The sequence below is a fragment of the Haliaeetus albicilla genome, chromosome 2 (assembly GCF_947461875.1).
Source record: "Haliaeetus albicilla chromosome 2, bHalAlb1.1, whole genome shotgun sequence".
NCBI lineage: Eukaryota > Metazoa > Chordata > Aves > Accipitriformes > Accipitridae > Haliaeetus > Haliaeetus albicilla.
The window spans coordinates 18,749,829-18,769,610 of record NC_091484.1 but is presented as its reverse complement, the minus strand read 5'-3'; the positions used below and the strand labels follow the sequence as shown (position 1 = coordinate 18,769,610).

The window sequence follows — 19,782 nt, the reverse complement described above, 5'->3', positions numbered from 1 at the left end:
TTCCATTTACCACTTGTGTGAATTCTCTGTGAAGGAGCTCCTTGCTCTGCAAGGTAAATGAGACATTTACGTGTGTTTAAGACGCAGTGTTTCAACTTAGTTGTAGAAATATGCTTATGCTCATAGTACTTTACACAGTTATTTCTTTGCGTAGAACTGTTCATAACCATAGAAGCTAGCTAGTCATAGGAAGGGGGAGATGTAGGGTTTGGCGTTCGGAAGATCTCGCGATGTCACGGAAAGAGGGAGGGTTAGTCGCAGCCCTATGACGTATCTGTAATCCCGCCTACCCTTGTTAGTATAAAAGGAATTAACTGCGCAATAAAAAGTGGAAGTTGACGCTCACACTGTGTGTGTTATCTGTCTCTTTCCCTGGTCCGGGCCTTGATATGTAGCAAATGCTACACCTGAGCTTGCCTTTTCTTCTTGTTTCATTTTCTTTTTATTTGCAGTTAAACTTTAATTATTAAGTTCACATCTTATTAAACAACCTTTTCATGGATAAGCTTTTATATATATTTAGGTTCTGCAAATAAAAAAAAAGTAAAAGTGTGTTTGTATAATATATTTCTACATATTTGTACAGCTTTGCATATGTAGAGATAGGTTTGTATATAGAAATATCTCTCCCTATAGCAGGTCATGTAACTGCCATGATGGAGCCTGGCACCCTGCAGCCTGCATGGCCGTCATCATCTACCACCCGCCCCGGGCTTCTGCTCACTGCCCTGGTGCAGGTGCTTGGTACGGCCCCTGGAAGAATGGTGGTCTGGCTCTGTGAGGAATCGATTAAAATACCTTTACTGGAGGGAACATGAGAAGGAAAAAGAGGCTAGCAGAGACAGCCTGATGCCCCTGCCATTGTGATCTTTGGGGTTTTATAGGATTTTCCCCAAAGTAAACAACTCCATTCCTCATTTCTGCAGTTGAGCAAAAGGCTGTTTAATGAAAACACACTGCTTCACTTCAAGATAAAGACAAGGACAGGCCAGTGGTGTCATTGCCAGATGCCAAGCGGGAGATGCCTACAGGCTTCTCTGGTGCAATTAGCTGGCGAAGCCCATCCTGCGGCCAGGAGGTGCATGCAGCCCGGCGCAGGTCTGCTCCTACACAGGTCAGCCATTATGTGGATCACTGACTCCTTGATGTACAGTGGTCTTCTGGTTAGGATCACTACACTCCACCCCTTGATCCACATTTGGCTGACTTTTCCTAAGGATACTATTATTTGCAGTTCACATCAGTACGCTTTTTGGCTACTAGAAAGATCCTTATATACAAAGTCATTACTACAATTAGCAATACAAGAGTAGCAACAAGTGAAAAAATTGTTGGGTGCGAGAACAGGTGTACAACAGAATGGGTGTTGGAGCTAAACCCACAAAAAGTGTCCCACCATCAGGCAGCAGCAGCACCAGCTACTTGCCTTGTGGCGAGGAAGAGGTGCTGACTCTGGTGTAACACTTGTACTTCTACAACATCATGTTGTAGACATCTACATCAACAACAGAACCTTGCTCTTCTACATCACATTGCTGTTCAGTTTCTATCAATGATTGTATGTTATCTTTTAAATTTCTTGTGGACCACAGAGTGCTGTTAAGGAAACCACCTGTTCCTAGTCCAAGGAGGGTCCGTGTTAGGGGCTCCATGTAAAGACTGCATGACATAGGATGTGTCAGGTGTGATATGCACAATTACCAACCGCTCTCACACTAACATTATTGTGACACTCATGAACTGGAGATGTACTACAAAAAACAGTGTAGTCTATAGGAACAACACAAAGTCAACCATCCCAGCTGGTGATAATTGTGACCTTATTGTATAAAGCTGTTGAGGTACCTGTGATGGAAGGGTTAACTGCTGAGCCTAGATGGCCAGATGGCAATTGTGAGAAGGGACATGAGCAGTGTGCCCTAAGGAGAAGATGGACCTCAAGCTGGGTTATTAAAGTCAGCTGATTCACTACAGATAGCAATGAAGGGAGGCAAACCTCCCTCCTTAAAACAATACCCATTGTCTCAGGAAGCAAGGGAAGGTATAAGACCAATAATTGAAGATTCTCTGCAAAAAGGGACTTTAATTCCTTGTCAGTATCCCTGTCATACTCCTCTCTTGCCAGTTAAAAAACCTAAACTAGGCCTGGATGGAAAACCAGTTTATAAATTTGTTCAAGACTTATGAGCAATGAATAAATTGGTAACTGGACCACATCCAGTAGTTCCTGATCCTTCAACAATTATAACCATGATGCCGGCTAATGCAAAGTGTTTTATAGCAATTGATTTGTGTGCAACTTTTGTCATATTCCTGTGCATCTGGGATCTCAGTATATTTTTGCCCTCACCTGGGAAAGGAAACAGTTAACAGTTAACAGTTAACCAATGTACCTGGTGGGTGTGTTATAAAATGTGTGGTCCACACAAAAGAAATTTAGAGCTATCATTTCGGAAGTTCAGCTGTGCCTAATATATACTTGTGCTTGGTTATCATCCAAAATCAAAGTTTTTTCTATGCACGGTCCAGTCACCGATTACCCCCTTTCCCGCTTGGTGCAGCCTGAGATTATTGCCCTGCGCCCTTGTGAGCCATTGAGCTCCATTCCTAGTCACGTGCCCCACAACTTGATGATGGTGCAAATTCCTCCAAGCAGTCCTCTGTGGTCCAGCAGCCAAGGAGGAGCTTTGGAGTGGCTGGAGGGCAGGGGCATACAGCACTTTGCATTTGCTGGTACACAGCACACAGTGAGTGAAAGCTGTCTGTGAAACCTGGGTGAAGATCCACACAGCGGTTCTCCATGAGATATAAAACAAATAATAAATTATTTGACATACTACATATGTTGAGGGACATGGTGAGGGATCTCTGCTTGTTCTTCCAAGATGAAGTCAATGCTCCTGGCCTATGTGCCACAGTTTCTGCAGGCATGGGTTTTCCCCGCCAACAGCTGGGAGACTGGGGATGGGCAGGTGGTTGGGAGAGGACACAGCTGGGACAGCTGACCCAAACTGACCAAAGGGGTATTCCCTACTATATGATGTCATGCTTAGCAATAAAAGCTGAAGGAAAGGACGGGGGGAGCCCAACAGTTGTCTGTATTGGAGGCTGAAGTGAACTTAACAGGGGACAAGTGGCAAAAGCAAGCTCTGGTGACTGGCCTGGAGGCCCCATGTACCCTCAGCACAGACTACCTCAGGGGAGGGTACTTCAAGGACCCAAAAGGGTACTGGTGGGCCTTTGGTGTAGCTGCCATAGATGCAGAGAAAATTCGACAGCCGTCTACCTTGCCTGGCCTCTTGGAGGATGCCTCCATTGTGGGTTGCTGCGGGTTGAAGAACAGCAGGTGCCAATTGCTACTATGATGGTGGACTGGTGGCAATATTGCACCAACTGAGACTCCCTGGTTCCCATCCATGAGCTGATTCATCAATTGGAGAGCTAAGGAGTGATCAGCAAGACTCGCTCACCCTTTAATAGTCCCATATGGCTTGTGTGAGAGTCTGACTAAGTGTGGTGGACTATTGTGACCTGAACAAAGTCATGCCACCACCGAGTGTTGCTGTACCAGACGTACTAGAGCTCCAGTATGAACTGGAGTCCAAGCCAACCAAGTGGTATGCTACAACTGATGTTGCCGATGCATTTTTCTCAGTCCCTGTGGCAGCAGAGTGCAGGTCACAGTTTGTTTTCACGTGAAGGGCTGTCCAATACACCTGGAACTGACTCCCAGGGCTGGAAGTACAGTCCTACCATTTGTCATGGACTTCTCCAGACTGCACTGGAACAGGGTGATGCCCCTGAGCCTCTGCAGTACACCAATGACATCATTGTTACGGATGCAGAAGAAGGGCTGAGACCACTTCTCCTCCAGATCTTGGTGAAGGGATTTCTGGTCTGAAACCACAGGAGTCCAACAGTGAATACAACAACCAGCAATAGAGGGTCCCTGACTCTGGCTCAGTGGGTGAAAGGAACGACCAGATTTACTGCACTGTGTGGATTCAATGGCCCAGCACATTGGATCCATGGCGTATAGGGCTATGGGGTACACAAGTGCAGAGCACACCCTAATGCCATCAGGGTACAAGGGGACATGTGTGGTTATGGTGTTCGTCTTCCCCAGGACTCGTTACGCGTGCTGGTCCCTGCTTTCTGGGAAGTGGCTGGATATCCCCTGGCTGATGGGAAGTAGTGAAAAAAATCCCTTCTTTGCTTTGCTTGCATGCACAGCTTTTGCTTCACCTATTATACCGTCTTCACCTCAATCCACGAGTGTTCTCTATTTCCTGCTATTTTCTCCCCATCTGTGAGGTCATCCCACCACAGCTTGTGACTGCATGGCACCAGGGATGCTGAAGGAGGCATTCATCAAATTGGTGGCACCAAGCTGGGTGCTGGCCCCAGCAGGGTGACACTACCAGAGCAGCCACAGCCCTGGGTGGTGCTCACACCCGCTGGCTGACGGTCTGTGATGGATGCACTCGACCCCGCTTAACCAAACTTGCAGTAGTTTGGTACAGACTCCAAAGGAGGTAAAGGCCTGAGCCATAGCCGGGCCAAGAAATCCCCTAGGAAACCCATGAAGGAACAGAGTGACACAGTGAGTATTGGTACATATGAGCTTGGATCACCGATCATGCGATTAACAGATGAATAGTGGGTGGTTTTTCCAAGACCCATTTATCAAAGAACAAAGAAAGTTGTGGGTATAAAGAGTCTTGTGCATAACTTTCCCATTGTATGCAATTTGGCTATGAACCAACCATAAATATGACAGCCTAAGTGAGCCTTCTTTGAGCTCTCCCTGCTAGGCAGTGTGGCTGCATGGTGGTAATCTCCCCTTGAGCTGGAACACCTCTCAGGGTTGCTCCTTGAGGCAGCGAGACCTTTTACCAATGACAGATTGTTGCCTGAGCCCAATTTAAGTTCTCCCTGAATTGCAACTGGACAGCATGCCAGGCAACTCTCCCATTGAGCAGGGACACCTCTCAAGGTTTGAGATTCCATGCCTGAGACTAAGAGATCCTTCCTTACCCAACGCGGAGAGACTCCTTATTTGCAACAGATCCTTGGTAAGTGACTGATAGCATGCTGAATTAATACTAATGAAATCCATGTAACTAATTCCATTAGACATAAACCATTGTCCAAGACTGGGACTAAGTCTGGATCCAGCCGCACCTAGAGTCCTCTCTGAGAAGATGTTGAGAAAGCAAGGGGAACCTTGTGACTCAATGGGAGGTTTTCCTTATCCTTTGCATTAATTCCATTAGACATAAACTGTTGACCAAGTCTGAGCCTAAGATTGGACCTAGCCACACCTAAGCTCCATCAGGAGTTTAAAAAGCAGGGTGGTCCACCCTGAACCTTGTGACTCAATGGGAGGGTCTCCCTTACTCTTTTCCATCTCTGATCTCTGTGTAAATTGTGTAAATCATTCTAGCTTGATTCAAACCCAATTTTCCTTTGTATGTTTCTTTCATGTAGTAAGTAATAGAGTGAATCTTGCCATCAAACCTTGTTAAGTCACACTTTTACAACATCATATTAAAATCACTTTTGCCAATACCTTTGATGATGATTCCTTACATGATCTAAATCACTCATCCATGACAAATTGGTGTAGTCAGCAGGATCCTAAATTGGGATTTGCGACACGGTCCCATACCAGGACACAGACAGGGCTATGAGGAATTGAGTGTGCTGCTCTGAGGCTGCAGGCTTTGCAGGGGGTGAACCTCCATGCGATGAGCGCCTGGGCCCAGACTGATCGGATCCCAAAGGGACATTTTACCCCAGCAGTAGTAAAAGTCTGTGCTACTAAGAAATGACCAGCTGTGATATATTCAGGAATCTGGTAATCCACGCTTGATCAGTAAATGGTGGAATTTTCTAGTTGCAAAGGTTTGAAAAGTTTCTTGAGATGGTCGACCCCCTCCCCTGGCTCCCCAGTGTGTTAATATTCATCAGTTGATTCTTGGGGTAACAACATGGATTTCTGTCTATTACAGTTAACTCAGCCCTGGCATCTATAAGATCCATACCCAGCACTCATTCTGCCAGCCCCGGTGGTTACAGGTAGAGCGGAGGGGTGATGGCCCCCAGGCCCAGGGCTGCCTGTCCCCTATTCTTGCTTCCAGTGGGGTGGGACACACACACACACACCGGTCAGAGGAGGCAGGACCTGTGCCCTAGCACCCCTCCTTTGCCCCTTCCCATTTGCTTATTTATATGAGCCCTGCAAGACAGGAATTGGTTTGCCATCCACCTGCTGCCTGTGCGTCCCTACCTGCACTAATGCAGGCAATGCCTCCTCCTCCTGAGTCACCATCCTCTGCTGCTTTTGCACCTGCAATGACCTGTAGCTTCTTCCCTTCCCCTCAGCCAGGCAGCTGCCATGCTGCTGGGCTAGAGGTGCCCTCAGAGCAAATAGGGCAGCTGCTAATACCTGTTTTTTCACGCCATGGGGGAAAGGTTCCCTGAGGGGGTTTACCAAGCTGCATGGATATCCACCTTGCTGTGTGGCAAGTTCCCCTACGTCCTGGCAAGCCTCACCTGTATTTTTCCAAAGCACTACTTTGTTGCCCTGATCCCAGGGCGAGGGACAGGGTCCCCGCAGCCACTGGGCAAGTGGCAGGTTTGGGGAGGTGGCTCCCGAGCAAGTTGTTGAGGGTTTGAATGGACGCTGCTGGCCCCAAGGTCCCAGGCATGCAGCAGCCTTTCTCCCATCGCCCCTGCCAAATTTTGCAAATCAGTTTGTCTGAAAACAGGGGTGTGCTGGGCTGCCCCCGGGGACCCCTTTGTTTTGTTAATCACTGACAGCTGAGCAGCAATGCTGCTGCCCTACTCATGCTCCAAAGCCTCTGCCCACTCCTCAGCACCCAAGTCCCAGAGGTGCTCATCCCATCGACCACACCCATGGCAAGCGGCTAGGGCCTCAACAGCTCCACTCGCAGGAGACTCCATGCACCCCTCCCCTGCCCTGCTGCCCGCTGCCCTGGGGGCCCCCTGCACTGCTGCACCTGTACTCGCCTTCGTGTGAGATGGAACCACTGCCACGTCTGCTGCAAGCACACCCGCAACCACTGCACACAGTGCGACTCCGACTAAGCCTTTCCTTTCCCTGCCCCTTCTTTTTGGAGACAAGGGAATATCTCGGTAGGAGTAAGAGACACGGATAACTCCTTCTCCCAGCTCCCTGGGGGGGTCAGCCAGGCCAAAAGCCATAGGACAGCTGCCTGTGGGGCCAGCTGGGTACACCAGCACTCTTTTCCCCACTGCCCTTTTTCCAGAAAGGCATTCCTGGCCAGGATCCTGCCACCAACACTGAATATAAAGTGCAGTGGCTGCTGCTTGTTAGGGATGCCAGCAAGAAAGGTACTTGGACTCTGTAAGGTATTGATTAAAAATACCTTTAAATTAAAAGACCTAGAGATAACAGGAGAAAGAATAAAAGGTATAATCTTACATCCCTTTGGATGCTGGGAATTCCGAGTCATGCAGCATCTCATGGACCTCCAGCCAGGGCATGGCACAGGGTGCAGGGGAGAGGTTCACTGGCATCGTGGTCTTTAGGGTTTTATAGGGTTTTCCCCAAAGTAAACAACTCCATTCCTCATTTCTGCAGTTGAGCAAAAGGCTGTTTAATGAAAACACACTGCTTCACTTCAAGATAAAGACAAGGACAGGCCAGTGGTGTCATTGCCAGATGCCAAGTGGGAGCTGCCTATAGGCTTTGGTGCAATTAGCTGGCGAAGCCCATCCTGCGGCCAGGAGGTGCGTGCACCCCAGCGCAGGTCTGACAGATGGAGCTTCCCCTGTGGTGCGCACACCCAGGCCCACGCCCCTCGAGTCAGCACTTGCGTGGGTCACCAGCCCCTCAGTGCCCAGCAGTCTCCCATCAGGATCAATGTGGGTGCTGGAGATGGGGATCTTCCAGCGTGCTCCAGGAGCAGTCCTGCTGTGGCTTCGGTTTGGGGAGGGAACCCTGCGTGGACAGGGAAGGAAGAGAGACAGCAATCTTAACTTTTTTATGCGTAAATACAGGTAACATGACAATGGTAAGGTGCATGAACCCTGTGATAAGACACTGAGAATCCAAGCAGGGCAAACTGCACTGAGCTGGGGCGGCAGCGCACAGGCAGCAGCAGGCAGCCCTAAGGCCATTCTCAGTGGTTTTGAAAACCACATGTAGAGAGTGCAAAGGAAAAGAACAGAAAGTGGCTTGTCATGGGCTGCTGCAGATAAATGCCAAGTTCCCTTCCTCTGCCCCTGTCAGGCTTAATGTAGGAGACTGGAAGGAGTGTTTGCACCTCTGATATAGCAGGCAAGGGGCTGAGAGGAAGATGGGCTCAGCAAACAGACTGTGGTTTGGGGGGACGGGGGATCCGTGAGCCAGCTCTGCATGGTTTTAGTTGCATCATGTCTCTGCATGTGTGGTTGTTGGCTCTCTGAGCCTCTGCTTGTGCACCGAACTCCCTTTCCGCTCAGCCTTCTCAGTCCTTGCTGCACACACCACCCCAGCAGCCTCACTAACACCTCTCCAGAGCACTTCTTTTTTTTATTAGGCACCAGAGATTCATGGTACTATGAAGTGTTGTGTCCTGCAAGGGCCCCCCTCTCCCCTCAGGGGAAGAACAGATTTACCATGAAAGCTCTGAGCAAATCTTTACTGCAAAACTCTTGCCCCTTGCTATCAGCAGCCTCCTGCGCACAGGGTGTGTGGAAGGACAGAGGTCTTGCTGCAGGACAGGGGTACAGTTTGCCCTATGATACATGGTGTTCCTTCAATGGATGGCAATAGAAGGTGTTAAAAATATCTTTGCAGGCTGCTGTTTGTTCGGGCTAACATTTTCCTGCTGCACTGAACAAGGAGCAGCGCAGGTGAATGCTACAGAAGGAGCCCCGACCCCTGCAAAGCAGCCGATGAGGGATCTGTAAGAGTGGGCTGACCTCCCCAGCAGTGCACCCGCTGAAGCATTTTGCAGACACCAGAGAATATTGCACACGAGGTGAACATGATGTGCCCTCCATGGGGGTATACAGCTAGCTGCACTGTGCTGTTCACCAACTGCTTGCAAGTGGTGATGCTGAAACAGCCATGCTGCTGCCCTCCGGCCCGTTGCAGGGGCTTACATGACCCTCACACCCTCCCTCAGTGGTCTCAGTTGCCATCTCACACAAACTGATGCCTGGCGCTGGCGTGGGCGCTGCTCCCTCCAGCGTGCCCCACACTGCCTTTTCCCCGGCTGTGTTTGGGTAGAGGTAACTCCTAACGCCGTGGCTCAGTACTTTCAGAGCCTGCAGAGAACCTCTATCAGTACTAAGGGACCGGGGCAGCAGCAAACGAGAGCAGGACAGAATAAAGCCAGCTGGCAGGGAGAGACGCGGCCCGCGGCAAGGGGAGACGGAGCTGGTGCTGCTCGGCGTTACCTCCCCCAGCTACGGCTGGCCCCGGCTGCAGCTGCTGGGGGTGTCAGCCGGCAGCGGTGCCTGAGGAGAGGGTGACGGCCAGCCCGGACGCCATCGCACCCCAGAGACCACTCGGCCCCCTCAGCGGTCGGAAGAGGCGCCGGCTGCCAGGAGGGGTACAGCGCCCGCGAGGCCTCAGCTGGATGAGGCCCGGCTCTATCCCCTGCGGACAGCAGCAGCTCCTAACGCCCCGGGGGAGGGGGGGAGGCCCAGGGGCAGACGGGCCCTGCTGCCACGCCGAGGCTGCTGCCCCCGGCCCTACGTGGAGTCACGGTGAGCCCTCGCGGGGCCCTGCCCTTAGCTCAGGGGCGGCAGCGCTCAGAGAAGAGCGGGGAGATGACGAAAGCCTCCCCAGAGCTGAGGGCAGCGAGGAGCCGCGGGCCGGCCCGCGGCACCGGGGTCTGGCCCGCGGCACTGGGGGCTGCAGCTTCGCAGGCGGGACTAGATGGGGCAGGCGAGGCGCGCGCTGCCCCTTTAAGAAGAAGAGCATGGCGGCGGCCGCGGGCGACCCGCGCACGCGCGCAGCCTTCCCCCGCGACTTATTCGGCGCCCCCGGCAGCGGGGCCGCGCAGCTGGGTGGTGAGCTATGCTGCAGCGTGGCTATGCGCATGCGCAGGTGCGCCGCGGGGCCCAGCTGTCCGCCGTGCGCTTTGTGGCGCTGCCGGAAGCGGCTGCGGCGGAGCGGAGTGGGGCCGAGCCGAGCGGAGCGGAGTAGTGCGGAGTGGCGTCTCCCCTGTGTCGCCTCGGCCGCCGCGGGCACCATGGAGCCGGCGGCCTGAGGGCGGAGCAGCCGGCCCTGCCCCGACATGCCCGCCGGGCCCTTCGGCGCAGGTAAGGCGGCCCAGGCCCTCCCGCGGCGGCGCTGCCCGTGCCCAGCCCGCTCCTGCTGCCAGCGGGGCCTGTGGTGGCGGGACGCCGCCCGGGAGCCTCCGCCGTGCTGACCTCTGCGCTGCCCGTCGCAGAGCTGGGCCTGCGGGCACCGCGGGGCTGGGCTGGAGCGGGTGTCGGGGTGGGGTACGCTTGCCGCCGAGGGCTTCCGTGGTCGCCTCGTGTAGCTGCTGGGGGCCTGGCTGGTACCGCGGAGCCGCCGCAGGGCGGGCGAGAGCGGGCCTCGGGGCCCCGCCTCGCATCGGGCGGCGGCCCCGGGGTCCTTCGCGGCCCCTGCCCTGTCCCCGGCCGCAGGGACCGCTTCTGAGCCGCATTTCGGGTCCCCGACGCGAGCGTGAGGTGTCACCCGCGGCCGGTGAGCTCCCGCCCGCCGAATGCCGGCTCCCGCGAGCAGGAGTGCGGTCGTGAGGGAGGGAAAACTTTTTGTCGCTGTTTCTCTGCCGACTGTCTTGCAGATAATCCAGTGGTGCCTTGCGTTCCAGGCTGCAGGCCTCCCGGGCTTTGCCGTGGTTCTCCTTTCCCTTGATTATTTTTCGTCTGGTTTGATCTTCAGGGCCTGTGGGCAGTGAATCAGATTTCTTTTGGAAAGTGGTGAGCAGTAGCAAAAGCCTAGCAAGGCTTGCTGCCTGAGTTCAGGGGACTGTCGGCTTCAGGAGATCCCTTCCTGGTTGAGCAATTTGTAGAGTTGCACAAGGAACTGGACTAAGGAAGAAGTGTGAATGTAAAATAAACCGCTGAATAAAAATTATTCTCAGTCTGGGCCAGGGAAGTGCACTGTTTTGTGCTGGAGTTCATTACATGGTTTTTGGCACAAGTGAGGCATGTGAAAACTCAAACTCTCAGATGACCTGCCTGCAAGATAATTTTCTCAATCCTGGTTTTAAAGATGAGAATGATAGTGAGAAGCAAAGTGGTACTGATGTCTGAGTAATGAAGCTTGAAAGCAGAGTAATAGCCAAAACATACAAAATTGACTGATGTTTTTGCTTTCTTATGGCTCTGTTAATCTTCAGATATTACAGTATGTAATTTTTAGGCGGCTGCTTTTTCTGTGGCAGGTGCCCTGCTTCCTGCTTTGGGAAGGTTGGTGTCCAGTGGTGCTCTTGGGAACCAGAATGGTGATGGGGTTTCTGAAGTCAGTGAGTAGGGAGTGCTGGGGAGAGTGAGACCCAAGCCTTGTGGCTTAAATAGCACCTTACATTTGAGACCCAGCCTTCCCTGTGTCAGATTCATGTATTAACTTCTGCTACAGTTAGGTGATAAAATCAGACAAACTTATCTTCCCTGGGCAAGGGGAGCTGTGATTTTCTTCTCCTCTACTCAGGAGCACTGTGGCTGAACAGCCTGGGAAAGGATGACATGAGTTCCTGTATTTTCCTGTGCCTGATCTCTTCCTGCCTTGAATCTAGACATTTTTTTCATTTAATAGTACTCCTGACATGCATCTCCATTTATTCTTTAACAAAATACTGACTTGGCAAAATACCAACTTTCTGCTAGTGTTTTTTTCAGATGGGTCTTGTGTTTGGCTCTTGCCTTTTTTAATTTTTTGCCTGCTATCTGCTCTGCCTGTTGTCCTTTACATGTTGTGTGTGCCTAGGGCAGAGCCTACCAATTGGATGGGCTCCAAAGGTGAGCTCCCTGGAGGCGTCTGTGCTTCTTCAGTCCTGGTGGGCTTAATATGAGAGGTGCTGAACTAGTCTTGGCAAGATCTAAGTTGGTCTCTCCAGCAGAAGCTTGGAGGGCAGAGGGGCAGCAGCGTCAAGGTGGGGCAAGTGGGCATGTGGCAGTTGTCCATGCTCAGGACGTTGTAGGCCTCAGTTGGCTTCAAAAATTGCTCATAAACTTCTTTGGTATGTGATCCAGGGAAAAGGGATTGTGGCAGGATGGCTTTCTGGCAATAATTGTTGCCTCTAGAAAGCAGATGTTAGTACTATTGGTGTAGTAGGGGTCGTGTTAGAGAGGGGGATTTCTTGTTTTCTGTGTAATACTTATAAAGTATATCTACTATCCCAGAACTTTATGGTGTAGACCCTTTATGTTGATGCTTCTCTGCTTTAGGCTGTAGGAGGTCTTCAGCCTTCCTTGGGCATCTCTCTGTTTATGGTCTTTGCATCTACTGTATTAATAATAATTGCATCCATTCTGCTTTTGTGGTTCATGTAAAACCCAAGAAGCACCTGTTTTTGGGACAGCTTGTCTTTGTGCTTGAAATCCTTTTGCATTGTAGGCAAATATTTCATTTTACATATGAAGCTGCTGCATACAAAGGGCTAAATGTTCATGTTTGCCACCAATGCTCCCCTCACCCAGCACATGCTTTCTGCAGAACTGCTTTGTACAATAATATTGGTTCTCTGACCTCTCCCCTGCACACACTCTAAAAACCCCACCTCTGCTTTAGGCTCTGAGCTCCTGCATATTCCTTCAAAGTAATTTCAGAATGTGGGTCTGTTATTTAGTTAGGTAGTTCTCATTGTCTAACTTTACTGATCCAGGAGTTTAAATATTTTGGCTGCAGCTGTTCATATTAAGTCTTTGGGGACTGGAAGTAGAACTTAAATATCTTTATTTCTGGAGTTTTATGGGCTCATTAGTAAGTTCTTTCATGCTCACCAACTTCTGCAGTGTTTATGAACCGAGGATCTTTCATCTTAAATGCTGAAACATCCATTTTCAGTGGTTTGTATGGTGATAGCTACTAAAATTACTAAGCTGAGATGGATCTGGAGGGAATATATTGAAACCCAAATTATTTACCACACAAAGGAATATTGGAGTTACGCTCAGTTTCATAGTAGATGGTAAATATTTTAACTTCACATCTCTGTTAATTTTGACAATTTCTTTCCAGATCTGTCAGTCTCTGAGAATCTGGAGATGTTTTATTTAGCGCAGCCTCTAGGAACATAAACACAACCCCTTTCCAAACTTGAGAGTGTGTAAAACTGCTTGGTAAACTTCAGGGTTTTATTTATTCTTCTTCCTGCCTCTCCTCTTAATTAGGTTGCCTGTCATTCTGAGAGTCCTTAGTGATTTGAACCTCAGTAAGACATATATTTATGTGAAATATGAATATTCAGCTGGATGAAATATAGATGTTATTTGGGCCAGTGAGAGTGCTTTTTTGAAGCTGAAATGCAGAAGCATTGCAAAACCAGAAGTAAAAATCAGGGTATGCTGTTTGTGTGGTGTGACAGTTGCTTTTTTGTTTTTCAATTTGCTATTGCTGTTTAAGTAGTTTGTGATTAATACAGCCTCTTCTGAGGGAGTGAGTCCTGCTTTTACAAAGCATTAGGTGCCTTTTGTCTAAAGCAAGTTACAGAACAGCCAGTATGTTGAATCTGTCAAAACAGAACATTGTAACAAATACAGTTGTGTGGGGAGACTTACTAGCATTTTTAACTTATGTCCAATTATAAGAAGCTGCATACTAGGTGGGCTTAGCTATAGCCCAAAACTAACGGATGGCAGCAATTTCTGATTAAAATAGCAGTTGAAGTGGAGTCTTAAATGAAAAGTAACTTCTAGTCCTTGCAAATAAAAACTTCTTACTGTTAAGTGTAAGGGGTGAATAAATCAATACCCTAGGAAATCCCACCTCAAAAGGATTTTAAATCTGAAGCATTACTTGTTTCAGTATTCCTTGTATATTGATAAGAATGTAGACTATAATAATAACAGAAGATTTATGGCAAGACCAAAGGAAGTCTTGCATATTAATAAGATACAGATTTGTTCATTAAATTTACGTATGAAGGTCAGGCAGCAGGCTGGGTGTATGTGGTTTTGGTTACCCTGTACTGCTGCTAAATGTCTCTTAAACATGGCATGTTGTATCTATCCTGTATCTGTTACAAATGGTGCTTCTCTCAGAAGTATGGAAGGGTCACCCAAAAGAGCTTTGCATCTTTGCTTCAGTATGGCAGGGAGCTGCGTGAAGGCAGGTGATTGCATCCTCCCATTGCCTTGCCCTAGTGCAGTGACGGTTTTCTGAAATGCAGCAGGATTTGGGAATCCTTGTCCTCTCTGATGACTTTTGTCTTCTAGACAAGAAAGCTCTTACATAGGCACTGTGTACAATTTGTTTCTGCTATGCAACACTTCCATGCTTCTGAGAAGCCTGTTCTGGTATAAGGGCAGCCACAATTAAGTGTGCTTGCAGTTATCAGCATGCTGATAAGTTCCTGCCATGAGCTGTTAGCTGCTAGTCCTTCAGCTGGAGTGCAGCAATAGAAAGTACATGCTGCTTTATCAGTTGAAATCAGTTTATTTAAACCAATGCTCCTCAAATGGTGTTACGTGCTTCTGTAATGAACTTGAGTGTCAAATGGGAGGGATGGAGAGTGCTTTCGCCCTTCCCTTGTGGTGAGCAGCAAAGCTGGGGGCAGGGGGAAGGGGCGTACTGCTCTCGGGCAGTGATGTGGGCCTGAGAGAGGAAGGGGAAATCTTACAGAGTGGTGATATTTCACTTCTGTCCCTCCTTCTTCCACTCCAAACACAAGCTGCAGACTAAGGCAGTGTTCAGATGGGACAGAAAGGGGAAGAAGAAGAGGCCCTGGGGGTATAGGATATGAAAGGAAAAGATATCAGTAAGGAAACCTATGCAATGAGTGACTGAAGCCATCACTAAGGATTGTGTGTCATGTTCATCTTGGGGGTTTTGTTTGTGGTTTGGTTTTTTTTTTTAATTGTGAGTTCTTTGTGTCCCAAGAGGTAGTGGCTTAGAGGAAAACCACAGTTCCAAGACTAAGTATTTTGACTGCAGTGGCTCGTGCATTCCCCCTGCCATGGACCACAGAGGAGAGAAAATGCTTAAAGGACGGAGAGGATATGCTTCCTGCAGGCTGTGGCTGCTCTGATTAATTTGCTGTCAGATGAGCACGTGTCATTGCTGCCTCAGACCAGAAGGACATAGTTTGGAAAACCAAGATCTTGCTGCCTCAGCTTCCCTCCTCCCTTGAAGGGAATCATCAGGCTTTTTATGTAGGTTTTAGGTGTAAATAAACACATGGGGTGTCAGCTAAATAGGCAGACCTGTTTAAACAGTGACTTGTCCCTAAGAAGGTGTGTTTCCAGGCTTGGCTTCTTGTTTGGTTTTGGGCCAAGGAATGTCTAAGGGAGGCATTCAGAACATTCCCTGTATAACTAACTGGCTTCCAAAATGTGCCAGCTAAGTGTAGTTGCAAACGGTCCTCAGGGTGCCATTTGTGACAGTTTGAGCTAATCTAAGCTGTGGCTGTTGAACACTCCTTGTTTTTTATCCTGTGCCAACCCTGTTTTCCTTACTTTATTGTCCACGTGGTCACCTGGCTTAGGTAACTGATAAAAGACTGCTGGTGTTGGTGGGAGAGGAGGAATGTGGGAGATGGCATAGTCCCAATTCTGATGATTTAGGCTGCCGTGGTACTGCCTGCTTAAGCAGCAGTTTAAGGTTGCTGTGAGTGGGTACAAAAGCCTGCTACTGCCAGAAGGGATGCTCCTGCCACCCCTCCTGGCCACGTGTCCTCACTGCTCCTTTGTATTGGCACCATCTCACCTGGGTTAGATCAGATCTTAATCCGCTAAAAACTCTCAGCAGAAAAAATGTGCTGGCTTAGCTTTCTGAATGTTTTGATGTGTAGATCAAAACAGGCAGTGCATGGCAGATCTCCTTGAGCTGCCCAGTGAGACTGGATGGCAGTCCTGTGACTAGCTGCTGACCTTGTCACACACTGTGCCTCCCTGCTGCCTGGGGCTGCTTGCTCTGGCCAGGCTCCCAAGCTTGTTCCTGTACAGCAGGTAGGTGTTGCGTACGTGCTGATGGTGCAGCACGATCCGTTGCTCTTGGAGCAGAAGGGCAGACCCTGCCATGCTTCTGGACAAATGCAGGCTGAGAGTGACTGTGGAAGTGTAGCTTAACTTTTTCTGCCTCTAATCTGCCTCTCCTGGTTGTGGTTTTGCAACAATGCCAAAAAAAACCCAAACCCCCCAAAAGTCACCACTGCAAAAACCTGGTTAGTTTGCTGTCAGCTTGGCTGCCTGAGCTGGCTCAATCTGCAATAAAGGAAAATGCATAACTGCAGTTGTGCTGGGAGCACTGTTGAAAGGAGAACTCTGTTTCTCCTGTCTAGTTCTGAGAAAGCTACCTGGGAAATTCTCTAGTGGCTTTTCTATCCTGAATCTTTGGAACAAATCTAGATTAGGGAGTGACTCTCTGTGTGTGTTTTGACTTTACAAGGATTTGAAATGCATTAGGGTGTACTCTAAGGCCTTAGGTTTGGTACCAGTATGTGATATTATAATGAAACTAGAAGTGATACTGGGTTTAAATTAGTGATCCACCAAGGCTCAGTCAGTCCTGAAATCACTTCAGATAAAGTATTCTCTTCATCAACAGTCAATCAAATTTTTCAACCACCAGTTTTGAATAGTGCATGCTGTAGGAGAAATACTTTATGAATGTAAGAAGAGGCTGAATTTTTGTCTTCTGGGATGACTAAGATTTTCCTGAAAGTTTCCTGGTATATATTTTTAACTGCTATTGAGCTGAAAAAGGGAACAAGGTGTGAATTGGAGCCATTGCTTGTATGAACAAAATACTTCTAGAACTATTCTCTATTTAGTCAAGGTTGTCATGTAAGTAAGCGCATCTTTCCTGCAAGGATGGCACAAGGGAAAGTTGTGTGATGTGAAGTCACTTCTCAAGTTTAAGTGTTTCCAGTGGGCTGCTAGGCCCTAACTGAAACATACTGTAATCTTTTTTTTTTTAAAAAAAGCTCACAGCTATACTTAAAAAAACCACAAACAACAACAACAAACCAAACAAAACCAACAAAAACAACTGCCCCAAAACCATATTAAGGTTGAAAAACAGCTGTTGGAATTTCTTCCAGGTCTTCAAATCTATGACATGGACACAGGCATCTTGAATTTACAAGGGTCTATATCATGGCAAACAGCCTCAGTTTTGGTAACTCATGTCATAGACATTTCTACTAATTATATTTTTTTTCTTCCTTGCCCCCCAGGTGTTATTTGGATTGTAGCATAGAGGCACTATGTACTCAGAGTGGAGATCCTTACATCTTGTCATTCAAAATGATCAGGGGAATACCAGTGTACTTCACAGCTATCCTGAAAATGTGGGGAGAGAAGTGGCAAATGCAGTGGTGCGTCCTCTTGGACAAGCTTTAATTACATCATCTGTTGGAAGTGAGAGTTTACTAAAAACGGACAAAGAAGTAAGTGCATTTCCTTGGAGATTGTGGTTTCCTTCATGCTAGAGCAGCAACTTACTGATTTTCTATAACCTCTTTTATTTTTCTCTCTTTAATCGTCCAAGTTTTATGAGGTATGCTATATTTTTACATTAGTAATCTACATAAGGCTACTATTAACAGCTAGTTCATAGCAACAACGTACTTCATGACCTAGTAGTAAGTGTTCATCTGAGCTACTGTACCAGCAAGTTCAGGCTAAAGCAAAAAAAAACCCCAAACCAAACAAAAAAAACCCCACCAAGGAATTTAGCAGTTCACACATAAAGCCTTTCTAATTATCTTCATTTTTGAAGCAAGAGTATGTGACTTTTAAAAAAAAAAAAAGTCTTTGTGTAGTACAAGTATCTACTAGAATTTGAAAATTTTCCATTACATCAGCCCTTGTGTGTTCTCAAAAGTTCTCTCTACAGGTTAGACTAAAGAGATTCAGCTTTTAGAGTGATTTACCATTTATCATAATCTTCATAATGTCATGATATACAAATTAATGACTTGGTGTTTTCTTGCAGCGTATATTAAATAGAATTGCCTGTACCACATAACTACTGTTATTTTGTTGAGTTAGAACCAATGTACTCTGACCATTGTTTACTTGCTAATATTTATTTTTAGTAACTTCTGCTTTGTGTTTGGTTAGGTAAAATGGACTATGGAGGTGGTTTGTTATGGACTGACCCTCCCTCTGGATAGTGATACTGTGAAATACTGTGTCGATGTCTATACAGACTGGATTATGGCTCTTGTATTACCTAAGGACTCCATTCCTTTACCAGTTATTAAGGAACCAAACCTTTATGTTCAAAGCATTCTCAAACATCTCCAAAATCTCTTTGTACCGAGGTGAGTGTTAGGTCTGCGATGCTTAGGAGGCACAGGAGTTCGAACCTGTAGTCAGGAGGTAACCTGTCAAAGAGGCCTGATGGGCTGTGGAGGCACTTGATTAAAATAAGACTGCTATCATTGCAAAGTTATGAGGAAGGTATCTTTCCAAACCTGTTTTGTACTTTTCAGTCGCAAATTGAGTTGTTGCTGCTGTGTTTAGGAATGTTTACTGTTCTAAGAGCTTCAAGAACCATCTCTGTTAGATGACTGGAGGGTGGGGGGAGAGGTTAAGTAGCATCACTGTGTGACTGTGTGCTTGGTATTGTGTAAAACTGAGATAACTAAGAGCATGTCATGGTAATCCCATTCTTTTTTGTTTACTCAATACTTGACCACATTTCTGATGTGCTGGAGGATCTTGCAGGAAGTGGCTGCTTTGTGCCTGCATCTTGCTGCCTGTTAAATGGGCATAATTATGCTGTCTTTTGCTCCTAGTTTCAAAAGAATCCTGCAGAGGAGTGCTTGCTATCTGAAAATGTGGTGTTACACAAGACATCCTTGGATGATAATGTTGAGATACACATGCTTCTAGGTCTTGAAAAAGTTATATTGTCAGAGTGTTCAAACATTATACTTTGTTTATAGTTTATGACAAGGTTACTTGCTGCTGTTGAACACACATGTTGGATAAGTAAGAGATTATTTAATGGTGCCCTGTGAAACAGTACTTAAATATTAGCTACCTGAAATTACTTCAGATCAGTGTTTAGTATATGTCTGTAAGTACCAGATCATCTGCTTTTATCAGTATTAATAATGTATCACTGCAAGTGGCCTTCAAAGTGGTCTGCTGTACTTGGATCTCTTAACTTTACCTGAAGGCTTTGTTAATAAAGGGCTTTGAATAATAACTCATACAAATTCAGATGAGGAGTTCATTGCTTCAAAGTCTACTACCTAACCTTAGTTGTCATTGCTCTTAACTTGTAGTGAAAAAGGCATTTTAATTCCCATTAAAGGATGGTCAGGGCAACAGCACAAATCTGAGGATGCTTCCAGATTAGACTTCTGCAGAAGGTTGTCTCTAAGCTTTAACACATGCAAAATAGAGTCTACTGTCTGGGAACCTTTATTCCTGTGGCACAGTAGAGAATGAATTCTTCACTAGTCCATTAAATAGTTCTTGCTATGATCCTTTGACTGCTTTTAGACCAGGCACCCCGGTAGCAGGCAGTACTCTAGTCCTGTTTCTTGCATGCTGTGGGTACAAGCTGCCATTCTACCCTTCTTTCCCAGCTTCATTGATGGAGCTTGATGTGGGGTGGTAGACTGCATG

General features: G+C 47.6%; 1 protein-coding gene and 1 long non-coding RNA gene across 5 annotated transcripts in view; one reads left to right on the top strand and one right to left on the bottom strand.

Moving 5' to 3' along the window:
- Nucleotides 1-7,621: 7,621 nt before the first annotated feature.
- Nucleotides 7,622-9,826, bottom strand: LOC138690180 (uncharacterized). Its single transcript, XR_011329009.1, has 2 exons — nucleotides 9,436-9,826; nucleotides 7,622-7,990 (listed from the first exon to the last, which is right to left on the bottom strand). It is a non-coding gene; the product is annotated as an uncharacterized lncRNA (long non-coding RNA).
- Nucleotides 9,827-10,117: 291 nt separating this feature from the next.
- The window catches only part of RALGAPB (Ral GTPase activating protein non-catalytic subunit beta), a 64,780-nt gene continuing 55,115 nt past the window's right edge, over nucleotides 10,118-19,782 (top strand). For all 4 annotated transcript variants that reach the window (XM_069808375.1, XM_069808368.1, XM_069808361.1 and 1 more), the window contains exons 1-3: nucleotides 10,118-10,305; nucleotides 17,373-17,585; nucleotides 18,262-18,464. In XM_069808375.1, coding sequence (XP_069664476.1) covers nucleotides 17,403-17,585; nucleotides 18,262-18,464 — 386 coding nt within the window. In that variant the 5' untranslated portion in view covers nucleotides 10,118-10,305; nucleotides 17,373-17,402. The remainder of the gene's footprint in view (nucleotides 10,306-17,372; nucleotides 17,586-18,261; nucleotides 18,465-19,782) is intronic.